Here is a 12129-nt window from a genome sequence, read left to right as displayed (position 1 = left end):
ACCACTTTCATTTTCTTTTCTTTTTCTGATATTTATCCTTCGTAAAAGCTATTTTGTTCCCTGGGAAAAAAGCACTCTATGATTTAACAACCCTCTGCCTTTCTTTCATTCTTTGAATGATGATCTTAAATGTATGCCATTGTGCCCTGTATTTCCATGTCAATCCTCCAAAATGCATCACTTCACGCTTCTGCATTATGATCTCCATGCTTCTCACTGCATGATGACACAGTCGTTAGCACTGTTGCCTCACAGCACCAGGGACCCGGGTTCGATTCCCAGCTTGGGTCACCATCTGTGTGGAATTTGCACCTTCTCCCCGTGTCTGCATGGGTTTCCTCCGGGTGCTCCGGTTTCCTCCCACAGCCTGAAAGACGTGTTGGTTAGTAACATTGACCCAAACAGGTGCTGGAGTGTGGCGACTCGGGGAATTTCACAGTAACTTCATTGCAATGTTAATGTAAGCCTTACTTGTGACTAATAAATAAACTTTACTTTTTGTTTAACCAGAAGTTGGAAAAGTTAAGACTGTTCTTGGAATCAAAGCGTTTAAGAGGTGACCTGCATCATCCCGATATCTGCAACTTTTCTCATCACTATCTATTATATTGCCAGGTTTTATATCATCAGCAAACTCCATAATGCTGCTCCATACATTCAAATCGTTTATAAAAATTGAAAAGAGCCATGAACCCAAAATTGAACCTTTGGAAACACCTCCCAGTCTGAAAAACCTCCACCATCACCACCCTCCCCTTCCAGTCACTGAGCCAATCTTGCATCTATATTGTCACTTTCCCTAAAATTCCATTGGCTTCCACCTTCTTAACATGTCTCCGGAGTGGCACTTTGCAAATGTCTTCTGGAAGTCCAAATATGCAACATCTACTGCATTGCATCAAACCCCTTTTTTTGCTACCAAAGTGAGTTAAGCATGACTTTTCTTCAACAAGTCCAGGCTGACTGTTAATCCCATGCCTTCCCAAATAAAATTATTTTACCCTTATAATGGTCTCTAATAACTATCCCACCATAAACTTTAGGCTGATTGACTTGGAGTCTAATTGGCTTGGAGTCTGATTTATTCGTCTCCCTTTCTTAAATAACAATATAGGTCTTCAGAGTATAATGTGGAAAAATGTGAACTTGTTCACTTTATCACGAAGAATAGAAAAGCAGCATATTATTTAAATTGAGAGAGATTGCAGAACTTGAGGCAAAGAGGGATCTGGTGGATGCCCTCGTACATGAATCAGGAAAAGTTAGTATGCAGGTTCAGCAAGTGATTAGGAAGGCAAATTGCAAGGAGAATGGAATATTGTTTTGCTACAATTGTACAGGGCATTTGTGAGACCACTTTTAAAGTACTGTGTACAGTTTTGGCCTCCTTATTTAAGGAAGGGTATAAATGCATTCGAGGCAGTTCAGAGAAGGGTCACTCGACTGAAAGCTGGGATTGGGGATGTTACCTTACGAAGATAGATTGGACAAGTTGGGTCTGTATTCATTGGAATTCAGAAGATTGAGAGGTGATTTCATTGAAACTTATAAGATCCTGAGGGGACTTGAAAGGTGGATGCTGAAAGGATCCTCCCAACTGCGGAGAGACTAAAACTCGGAGAACACTATTAAAAAAATAAGGTCTCCAATTTAAGTTGGAGTTGAGAAGATTATTTCTATTCAGAGGGTTATGAATTTTGAAACTTTCTTCCCCAGAGAGCAGTGGAGATTGGATCAATGAATATGAATATTTTTAAAGCAGAGGTAAATAGACTCTTGTCTTCCAAGGGAGTGAAAGGTTACCTGGGATAGGCAGGATGTGGAGTTGAGGCCACAATCAGATCAGCCATGATCTTACTGAAAGGCTGAGCAGGCTCAAGGGGCCGAATGGCCTACACCTGCTTCCAATTAACATATTTGTGTGAATGTTGCTAACAAATTTTGCTCATTTACCTCCTCCTCATTGTTTGGAGCTCGATACAAAATCTCCCAGGAACATAACAGCTCCCCTTCTGTTCCTTAACTCTAATCAAATAAATTGAATTAATCTATTATGGTCATTTCAATTTAAAACTATAACATTATCCTTAATCAATACTACCATAACCCCGTCTCCTTTTCATTCTCTTTCATTTCTGAATATAGGGGCCAGGATTCACAGGGTCGCAGATCGGGGACTTGGGGGCAACACCAAACTGACTGGTCACGGAAGGCTGACAGCATGTTGCATACATCAGACAGTGAACTGCCTGCAGTAGAAACCTCTGACACTTTAAGAGGCGAGATTGGATGGCCGGCAGCTCTTCAGTTCCTGGGGCCCACTGGGAGCCTCAATGGCCTCTGGTCCTACTGGCGAGGCCATCACAACACGTCCCTGTTGATGGGGACCATACGTAATCCTTGCCAGTAAGGACCGTAACTACTGCGGCTGCTGAGGCAAATGAGCCCAGGTGATTGCGAGCATAATATTCAAATTCTATTTAAAATAGATTCTATCTTACTTAAATAAATTCTATTTAAAATAGATTTAAATATTGCACAAATCCAAAATTGTGCCTCTCTTGCTATCTTACCAGCTTGCCCTGCCCATCAGCCAGCGGGGCGAGAACAAAGAACAGTATAGCACAGGAGCAGGCCCTTCAACCCTCCAAGCCTGCGCCGATCATGTTGCCTTATCTGGATGAACCACCTGTATCCCTCTATTCCCTATCTGTTCATGCGTCTATCCAGATAAGTGTTAAATGTTTCAACATGTCTGTCTCAACCATCACAACCACAGAAGATAAGATCGCCCCTGATGTCTCTGCTATCAGTTCTCCTGTGCTCTTTGCTCTCACTGTGTCCCTGCTATCAGTTCTGCTGTGCTATCTGCTCTCACTGTGTCTGCTATCATTTCTCCTGTCCTCTTTGCTCTCACTGTGTCTGCTATCATTTCCCCTGCACTCTCTGCTCTCACTGTGTCTCTGCTATCAGTTCTGCTGTGCTATCTGCTCTCACTGTGTCTCTGCTATAATTTCTCCTGTGCTCTCTGTTCTCACTGTGTCCCTGCTATCAGTTCTCCTGTGTTCTCTGCTCTCACTGTGTCCCTGCTATCTTCACTCTCACTAAATCCCTGCTGTCATTTGTCCCACTCTCTTTCTGCTTTCACTGATTGCCACCGGTTCTCCCACTCTTATCTGTTGGCTTCTCACCCTGTTTCTCCTCACGATAGGTCTCTCCACTCTCCAATCTTATTTACCATTTTTTCTTTCCAATGCATCTTTTTTATCTCATGGCTGACAGCTAGCTTGCTAACCATCGTGATGGATGCATATAGCTTTGCACCAGTTAGAAAATTGTACCATGCGTGAACAAAAGCAATCAAATGAATCAAAAACTGGCTTCTATGCAAGTACTTTGCCATTGAAATAAAATAAAAAGACGTACACACATCTGAGTCTGAAAGGTCAATCAACAAGAGGGTTCTCTTTGTAATGCAAGAAAGGATTCTCTCCTGTATTGTTGTTAGTAACCAGGCAAGACAATTGAACCAGTGGGTTGTTCCCATCTAACAACGTCAAACTGAGCTCATGAATTCTCACAGAGAACCTGACAGAGCTGCTATAAAACCACTTGAAATGTGGAGAATTTCCTGATGGACTGTATTTTATTTCATCACTTTTTTTTTATCATCTTAGTGAAAAAATAAATAAATGTACACCAGCAGTGGCACACTTCAGTAGCAAACACCAATGGACATTTTGTTTCAAACCTACTGAATATTTGTAGATCATACTAATCCAAAAAAACGTTAATTAAAAGAGCGAGAAAGAGTAAATTTACATTTACGAAGGTTTACCCATCACCATCTTCCCCTCTTCAAAAGTTTCCTCTAATTGACCTCTCTGGGCCCTTCCCTACCTATTCTATTTTTATTTGTTTTGCCTTGGGGTGGTTTCTACATTAAAAGTGTTATATAAATCATTGTTAAATGTTTAAAAATACTTGCATACAATTACACAATTTGGGAGAAAGTCAAAAGGAGAGTATTTAAATCCAAATTTTAGTCAGTGATTCTACTCGAGAAGATTTGAAATCTCACCGCAGCACTGGGTAGTACTGAAGGATATACTGCCCCAGTGTATGGGGTCAGTCACCATTTCCGAGCAACTCCAAATACATCCAGTGGATGGCCCAGAAATACATCAGCCATTTAGACATGATGAAGCAACAGTGCTTTAGTGAGCTCAGTTCACCATCTTTGGTGCTTGTAAATGGGTTTTGCTATAAGTGTTTTCCCAATTGTATCAGTCAATATTACAAATTATTATTGATACTTCTTGTAATACTATTGACCATCACAGTACAAACCATTATCTTACAGGATGAAAGGTCACCACCAGTCAATGAATACACAGCCAACTACTCAATTGCAGGGGATTCAAAAAGCCTAATTTCATTATCAATAACAAATCCTGATGAACCTAGATTGGTAGCAGATGTCTCCTTTACTGCCTCTGCTATAGGATTATTGCTTTCAAAGCCACTGCTTATGTTCCATGAACAGGGCTTGAATAATTGGACAAAACTGATATTGACAGTAAATCACCACACATGTAATTATTATATTTCCTTGCAATGTCCACTGGGCTCTGCAAACAAGGAACACTGGGCATTTATAAAGAATATTGCCATTGTAGCTCCTCATAACTATTCTCCAAATGGACTGAAATTGGACATGACAAATCTTGAACCAGCTGATCCTTCACCAACCGCACCATATCATCAGAACAATGCCTCGGGCTGCTTCCAGAGTTTAGGATGGAGGCCGCCTGCAACCCTGGACCGTGGAACACCACAGCAGTGGGTCAGGGGTGCATCTGCAGGTAGAACTTCCAGATTAGTTGTCCTGGATAGGGGGTCCATCTTACAGCCTCGGAATCTTCATCAAGATCCACCCTCATTCTCAGGAAGTCCATCTTCTGGTCTCAGAGTGTTCCCAGAGACCTATCTTCATTTTCAGGTGCTCCACCTTCTTTCTGCAATAGTGGGTCAACGATGTTGGCCGCTTTTCAATATGGCACCTGGACATGATGGTGAACTACGTGCCATCCTGCCCTGTCCTGCCACTGAATATAGCAGGTGCATCATCAATGAGGTCAGGACTGGAGTATGTGGCATGTTTTCCCATTGGCCGCCTCAGCGGGAAACAATCCACCTTCTCACCCCTGCCACAGCACTTAGTCTCAAAATGGGGGGATTCTGCCCAATGTTTCTTGAGGCAAATAACTGTCAAATGCAGACTTGGGGTGTCAGTAAAATGGCGGTGAGCAGATTTGCCATCATAATGCTCTGCATGGAAAAGGAAAATTATGTGTGGTGCAAAGTGAACAGCTGATCCAATATTACCAGTTTTAATCCCCATAAAGTCGCAAGTTTCACTGCTAGTGTTAAAAATAAAGAGTACAACTTGACCCCAATCTGCCTTCAAACTGATGTTTTTTTGGTTTTAATGGTGCCACAACAGTAGGTCAGGTGATTAACCTGCTCTCAGGAGGTAGATCAGTCATTAAAGTATTTTACGGAGACTGTGTGCCTCCATTTTAAAAAATGTTTTATTTTTAGCACCTTTATGCCAGTAGTGGAGAGGAGGTAAGTGTCTTAGCAGCACTGTTTGGGGGCCAGAAAGACGAGGAGTGTTCCTTTTCCACACGCCAGCACCCCTCCCACCTCCCTCCCTCACTTTGTCTTCTTTTATCCTCCACCTTTTCATTCTCTGTATGCTTCTTCAGGAATTTCTATCAAGTAATCGGCACTCTGCTACTCTCTCAGCCACATATTTCCTCCAAGTGGCAAAGAGTCAAGTTCTGACTGAAAAACAGCGAGTTTCTCCCCAGAAACACAGCCAAATTTTCTGGCCAGATCTTCTGACACTTGCCAAAATAAGAAATCGGTGAGCATGATCTGCGCTGTCATTGTGGCAGGGTGGGGCCTGATAGTGCTGGCAAGGCTGACTTCATAGAGATCAGGGTGCCGTCTTTAAAGGGCAACCTGATTGACGAAAAAAAAACTCCCTCCCACGCCCCCTCCATAGCCATGGAGGACCCACCCCCACAAGCTTCAGGGTGACCGCCCCACAGCTCTCCCCCACCCCACGAAAGTGTCGGAGGGCTCTTTCCCTCCACGTCTCTGCACTTTCTTCTGCATGTGCCCCCTTCCCCCCACCACACACTAAGGGAAGTATCCCCAATGAAGGAGGGTGACCCTTGGCAGTGTCTAACTCAATGCCCCCTGACAATGCCCCCTAACATTGCCAGGATGCAATGCCTAGCATTGGCACTCAACCCCCAAGACCTCCAGAAACCTCCGCACCCCCAACACGGTCATCTCGAATGCTTTTCAATTTCTAAAACCGGTAGTGAATTGCACCGCTGTGATGTCACGCTGGCGCACTCCACAGGACTGGTTGCTACAGCATAAAGCCATTTAGTTATAACTAAATTAATTTAAATTCATGAAAATCAGGTTCACACCCTAATCCCATCACCAGTGGGGGATGGTCACGCCTTGATTACATCACCAGTGGGGGATGGAAAGATCTCAAACCAAAATCTCACCGGCGCAAATCGCATTGTGGCCTTCTCGCAAGATTTAGCAGCCAGTATGAAATTTGCACCCGCGGCGAACGGGTCCACTAAATCTCACCTTCTGTCACTTTAGCACCCTGGAGTTGCCTTCTCCCATTAAAAATTCCGTTTGTAACAATCCTTTACAGAGTTTACCAACCCTACTGAAGTTTGAGTGGAAAACTAAGCTTTCCATATTTTTTATTGAGTAGTTCTTCTTCACAAGTATTCTTTTGAATTGTTTCATGGGATGTGGGTGTCACTGACCAGGCCAGCATTTGTGGCCATGTTATCCTCAAACGCAATTGTGAACTTTTCAAATGTGTATAGTCTAGATGACTCAATAGCTGACTGAGAAGCATTAAAGGTGCATGTAAACATGTCACAAATGACCGCTTTTTCTATTCTTGTCCCATTCTCATCAAATCCCATACTCAGCAATCCTTCATTTCAAAAAGCACCCCATTTTTGGATCATCACTTCAGGTGAAAATAGGAATTTCTCCAGTTTGTTTTTAAAATAAAGAGGAAATCTTTGCCATTCAATAAAACAGTGATTGTTGGTCACGCATAAGTAAATTCTGTGAACAAACTGGTATATTTAAGTGACTATTGGAATGTGCTTAAATCTGATCATGCTGCTTGAGTTGATTATTGTGGTGCTAATAGCTTCATTCAAATGCAATTCTGTTTCAGTTTATAATGTTCAGATGTTCAGGGAAATGTGTTACGGGAACTAAATTCCCAGCTTCAAAGAACAGTCTATGCCAAGTAAAAATTAAGCAATATACATGTTGATTCCCCATCCTGGAGCAACATCTCTCAGTGCAAATGTTTTTATTTTAAATTAATCTATTCACAAATATATTTGGTGAGTTAATTTAACATAATGGGATATTCATAATGCTAGATGGATACATATTCCTTGGGTAGATAAAACATAGGAAGTATGAGAATAATTTGATTAGTATTGCAGTATATTCATTCCATAAAATCACTTCAACCTGAATTATTTCTTCTTGAAAAAGCAATGTCCTTCATGTACTTAATAGCACAAGTTTCTCCTGGGGAATATCCAATTATGCATAGGAAGTATTTTGCTCTCAAAATATAATTATAACATACAAAAGAAAATCTTGGGCAATATTATATTTTCTATAAAATACGGGGATTTGATTCACAAATATGAATAAAAATATTACACTGGAAATCTCTGTATGTTAATTAAACAAGCAGAAAACATCTATACCTGCAGACCCTCAATAGCCAGTCGAAGCATACTCGGGGTTAGTTTCGAGGCTTGCTTGAAGGTGAAGTTGCTCCAGTCTATGATCAGAATAAATCCATTCACCTGAAGTTCTGGGTCTTCAATCATTGCTTCCAATGATAGCAGTATGGCACGCAAAATATCTATTAATGTGTACCTATAAACAGAGACTCTGTCATTAACAATCAGAACATTTTTAAGCAATGAACAACAAAGTGTGGCCAAAGAATTGTGACAACTCTTTGGTTAACTCCAGCATTTGGTGTTAATCGTCACCAATATTATCAATAACCACATTCTCTGGGTGACTGAAATACTAATTTAGCCAAAATAGTAAACAGAAAATGTTCTTGGTATGCCAATTAGTTCATTTGGCTAACAATAACTTAAATTTGAAAGTGTGTTATGCTATCGGGTTGGTAATCTAGAAGTCTGGACTAATAATCACAGATGTGGAGATGCCAGCGTTGGACTGGGATAAACACAGTAAGAGTTTTAACAACACCAGGTGTTGTTAAAACTCTTACTAATAATCACAGACCACACATTGACAGTTTGTGGACTTCAAATTAGCTTCAAAAAATTAAATAAAATCTAGAATAAACTGCTAGTATCAATAATGTTGATGATAGCGAGCATGAAGCTATTGCATTAAATCAAAAACCCAATGGGTTCATCGAAGTCCATCAGTGAAGGAAACCAGACTTCCTTAGTTGGCCCTGTGAGACCACACCCACAGCAATGCATTTGATTTATAATGGGGGATGAAAAATACATACTTTTGTTCTGCCTTCACAAAGGAGGAGACAAATAACATATCAGAAATGTTAGGGAACACAGGGAGAGGAAGGAGCTGAAGAAAATCAGTATTAATAGAGAAATGGTGTTGGAGAAATTGATGAAATTGAAGGCCAATAAATCCTAAAGGCCTGATAATCTACATCCCAGAGAACTAAGGAAGTGGCCCTGGAAATAGTAGATTCATTTGTGGTCATCTTCCAAGATTCTATAGACTTTGAAACAATTTCTACAGATTGGAGGGTCGTGAATGTAGCCCCAATGTTTAAAAAGGGGAGAGAAAAGGAGAGAGAAAAAAGGGAATTATAAACTAGTCAGCCTGCTGTCAGTAGTGGGGAAAATAAGAATCCATTAAAGATTTCAAAGCAGAGCACTTGGAAAACAATGGTAGAAATGGACAGAGTCAGCATGGGGTTACAAAAGGGAAATCATACTTGACAAATCTACTGGAATTCTTCAAGGATATAACTAGTAGACTTGATGAGGGGGAGCTAGTAGGACTTTCAGAAGGCTTTCGACAAAATCCCGCATGGGAAATTAGCATGTAAAATTAAATCGCATGGGATTGGGGGTAGTGTATTGAGATGAATAGAAAATTGGTTGGCAGACAGGAAACAAAGGGTAGAAATAAACGTGTAATTTTCCGAATGGCAGGTAATGACTCATGGGGTACTGCAGGGATCAGTGCTAGAACCCCAGCTATTCACAATGTACACTAATAATTTGGATGAGGGAACTAAATGTCATATCTCCAAATTTGCTGATGACACAAAGGATGAGTCGTAAGGAAGATGCAGTGATGCTTCAATGTGATTTGGACAAGTTGAGTGAGTGGGCAAATGCAAGGCAGATGCATAAATGTGAGGTTATCCACTTTGGTAGCAAAAACAGGAAGACAGATTATCTGAATGGCAAGAAAATAAAAGAGGGGAATGTGCAACAAGACCTGGGTGCCCTCATACATCAAAGTAAAGTTTATATATTAGTCACAAGTAGGCTTACATTAACACTGCAATGAAGTTACTGTGAAAATCCCCTAGTCGCCACACTCCGGTGCCTGTTCGGGTCAATGCATCTAACCAGCATGTCTTTCAGACGTCTTTCAGTTGCTGAAGATGAGCATGCAGGTGCAGCAGGCAGTAAACAAAGCACATGGAATGTTGGCCTGCATAGCAAGAGGATTTGAGTACAGGACCCGGGATGTCTTGATGCAATTATACAGGGCCTTGGTGAGGCCACACTTGGAATATTGTGAGCAGTTATGGTCTCCTTATCTGAGGAAGGATGTTTTTGCTATAGAGGGAGTGCAGCAAAGATTTACCAGACTGATTCCTGGGGTGGCGGGATTGATGTATGAGGATCGATTAAGTCGGTTAAGATTATATTCGCTGGAGTTTAGAAGAATGAAGGGGAATAGTGGTTAGCACTGCTGCCTCACAGCGCCAGGGACCCACGTTCAATTCCGGACCCGGTTGACTATCTGTGTGGAGTCTGCATGTTCTCCCCGTGTCTGCGTGGGTTTCCTCCAGGTGCTCTGGTTTCCTCCCATAATCCAAAGATGTGCAGATTAGATGGATTGGCCATGCTAAGTTACCCCTTAGTGTCCAAAGATGTGTGGGTTAGGTTGATTGGCCATGCTAAATTGCCCGCTAGTATCAGGGGATTAGCAGGGTAAATAGATGGGGTTTTGGGGATAGGGCATGGGTGGGATTGTTGCCAGTGCAGGCCCAAAGGTCCGAATGGCCTCTTTCTGCACTGTAGGGATTCTATGATTCTATCTCATAAAAACTTATAAAATGTGAACAGGACGAGACAGGATAGATGCAGGAAGGATGGTGGGGTTATCCAGAACTGGGGTAATAATCTGAGGACATGGGGTAAAGCTTTTAGGACTAAGATGAGGAGAAATGTCTTCATCTAGCGAGTGGTAAGCCTGTGGATTTTGCTACCACAGAAAGCAGTTGAGGCCAAAACATTGTATGTTTTCAATGAGTTAGATATAGCTCTTGGGACAAATTGGATCAAATGAAATGGGAGGGAAGGTGGGATCAGGTTATTGAGTTGGATGATCAGCCATGATCACAATGAATTGTGGAGCAGGCTGATTGACCTACTCCTGCTCCTATTTTCTATGTTTCTATGATTCTTAATTGCCCTCTGAAATAACACACAATTGGATCAAACTAAAAAAAAATAAAAGTGTCCCCAGCTGTAACCCAGGGATCAAATTCAGGTACACCAAAAGCACATCCAGCCTTGTTGACCAAGCAAAATTGTCCTCAGTTACATCTGGAGATTTCTGTCAAAGTTAGGGGAGCTGTGCCACAGACTAGGCAAGTAACAAGATCAATAAAAGAGGCACGGTCAAGTGAGGAGAGACTTCGGCCTGAGTGAGACAGAGACTGAGTGAATATATTTGCGAATTTGATTCAAAGTGGGAATTCAGTACATAGGGGGATACAGGTGATTTAGGTAAGATTTACTGCAAGAAGTAAAATGTGCCGAGTACAGAGTTCAGTGAAGGGCAGGGAGGAGGTGCTTTTTTTCAACCTCCAGTATTTGATTTCCATTGGTGCAGAAAAGGAGTAGATAAATTAGTAACTGGTATTATTAAAACCTGTACGTTTGATCAGTTTTGTAAAGTTTACTGGCAGTGCCAAAACATATTGAGAGATTTATAAATTAATTAGCAATTATTAATTAATGAACACATATTGGAGATGGCAATGCCATAAGACCATAAGACATAGAAACAGAATTAGGCCACTTGGCCCATCGAGTCTGCTCCGCCATTCAATCATGGCTGATTTATTTCTCATCCCCATTCTCCTGCCTTTTCCCCACAATACCTGATCCCCTTATTAATCAAGAACCTGTCTATCTCTGTCTTAAAGACACTCAATGACCTGGCCTCCACAGTCTTCTGCTGCAAACAGTTCCACAGATTCACCATTTTCTGGCTGAAGAAATTCCTCCTCATCTCTGTTTTAAGGGATTGAACCTTTAGTCTGAGGTTGTGCCCTCTGGTTCTAGTTTTTCCCACTCGTGGAAACACCCTCTCCACGTCCACTCTATCGAGGCCTCGCAGTATCCTGTAAGTTTCAATAAGATCCACCCCACCCCATCCTTCTAAACTCCAACGAATACAGACAAGCTTTTCATTCCAGGGATCATTCTTGTGAACCTCCTCTGGACCCTTTCCAAGGCCCGCACATCTTTCCTTAGATATGGGGCCCAAAACTGTTCACAATACTCCAAATGGGGTCTGACCAGACCCTTATACAGCCTCAGAAGTATAGTCCTGCACTTGTATTCTAGCCCTCTATGCAATGCAGGTGATGTGCTGCGATTGCAGGAGGCAGGAGCCTCTGGATACTGGTGTGATCCAGGGCAAACACACCTGGAGTAAGTGTTTGCAGCTGCAGGAACTTTGGCTCTGAGTTATTGAGCTGGAGGCTGA

The 12129-nt window shown here is 41.9% G+C and overlaps 1 protein-coding gene across 1 annotated transcript in view; it reads right to left on the bottom strand.

Moving 5' to 3' along the window:
* The window catches only part of clvs2 (clavesin 2), a 79676-nt gene that overhangs the window by 56767 nt on the left and 10780 nt on the right, over window positions 1–12129 (bottom strand). Inside the window, exon 2 of the mRNA XM_078213708.1 lies at window positions 7854–8028. Within this exon, the coding sequence (XP_078069834.1) occupies window positions 7854–8028 (175 nt within the window). The remainder of the gene's footprint in view (window positions 1–7853; window positions 8029–12129) is intronic.

The sequence above is a fragment of the Mustelus asterias genome, chromosome 5, assembly GCF_964213995.1.
Source record: "Mustelus asterias chromosome 5, sMusAst1.hap1.1, whole genome shotgun sequence".
Taxonomy (NCBI): Eukaryota; Metazoa; Chordata; class Chondrichthyes; order Carcharhiniformes; family Triakidae; genus Mustelus; species Mustelus asterias.
This window is presented reverse-complemented; position numbering and strand designations above follow the sequence as displayed.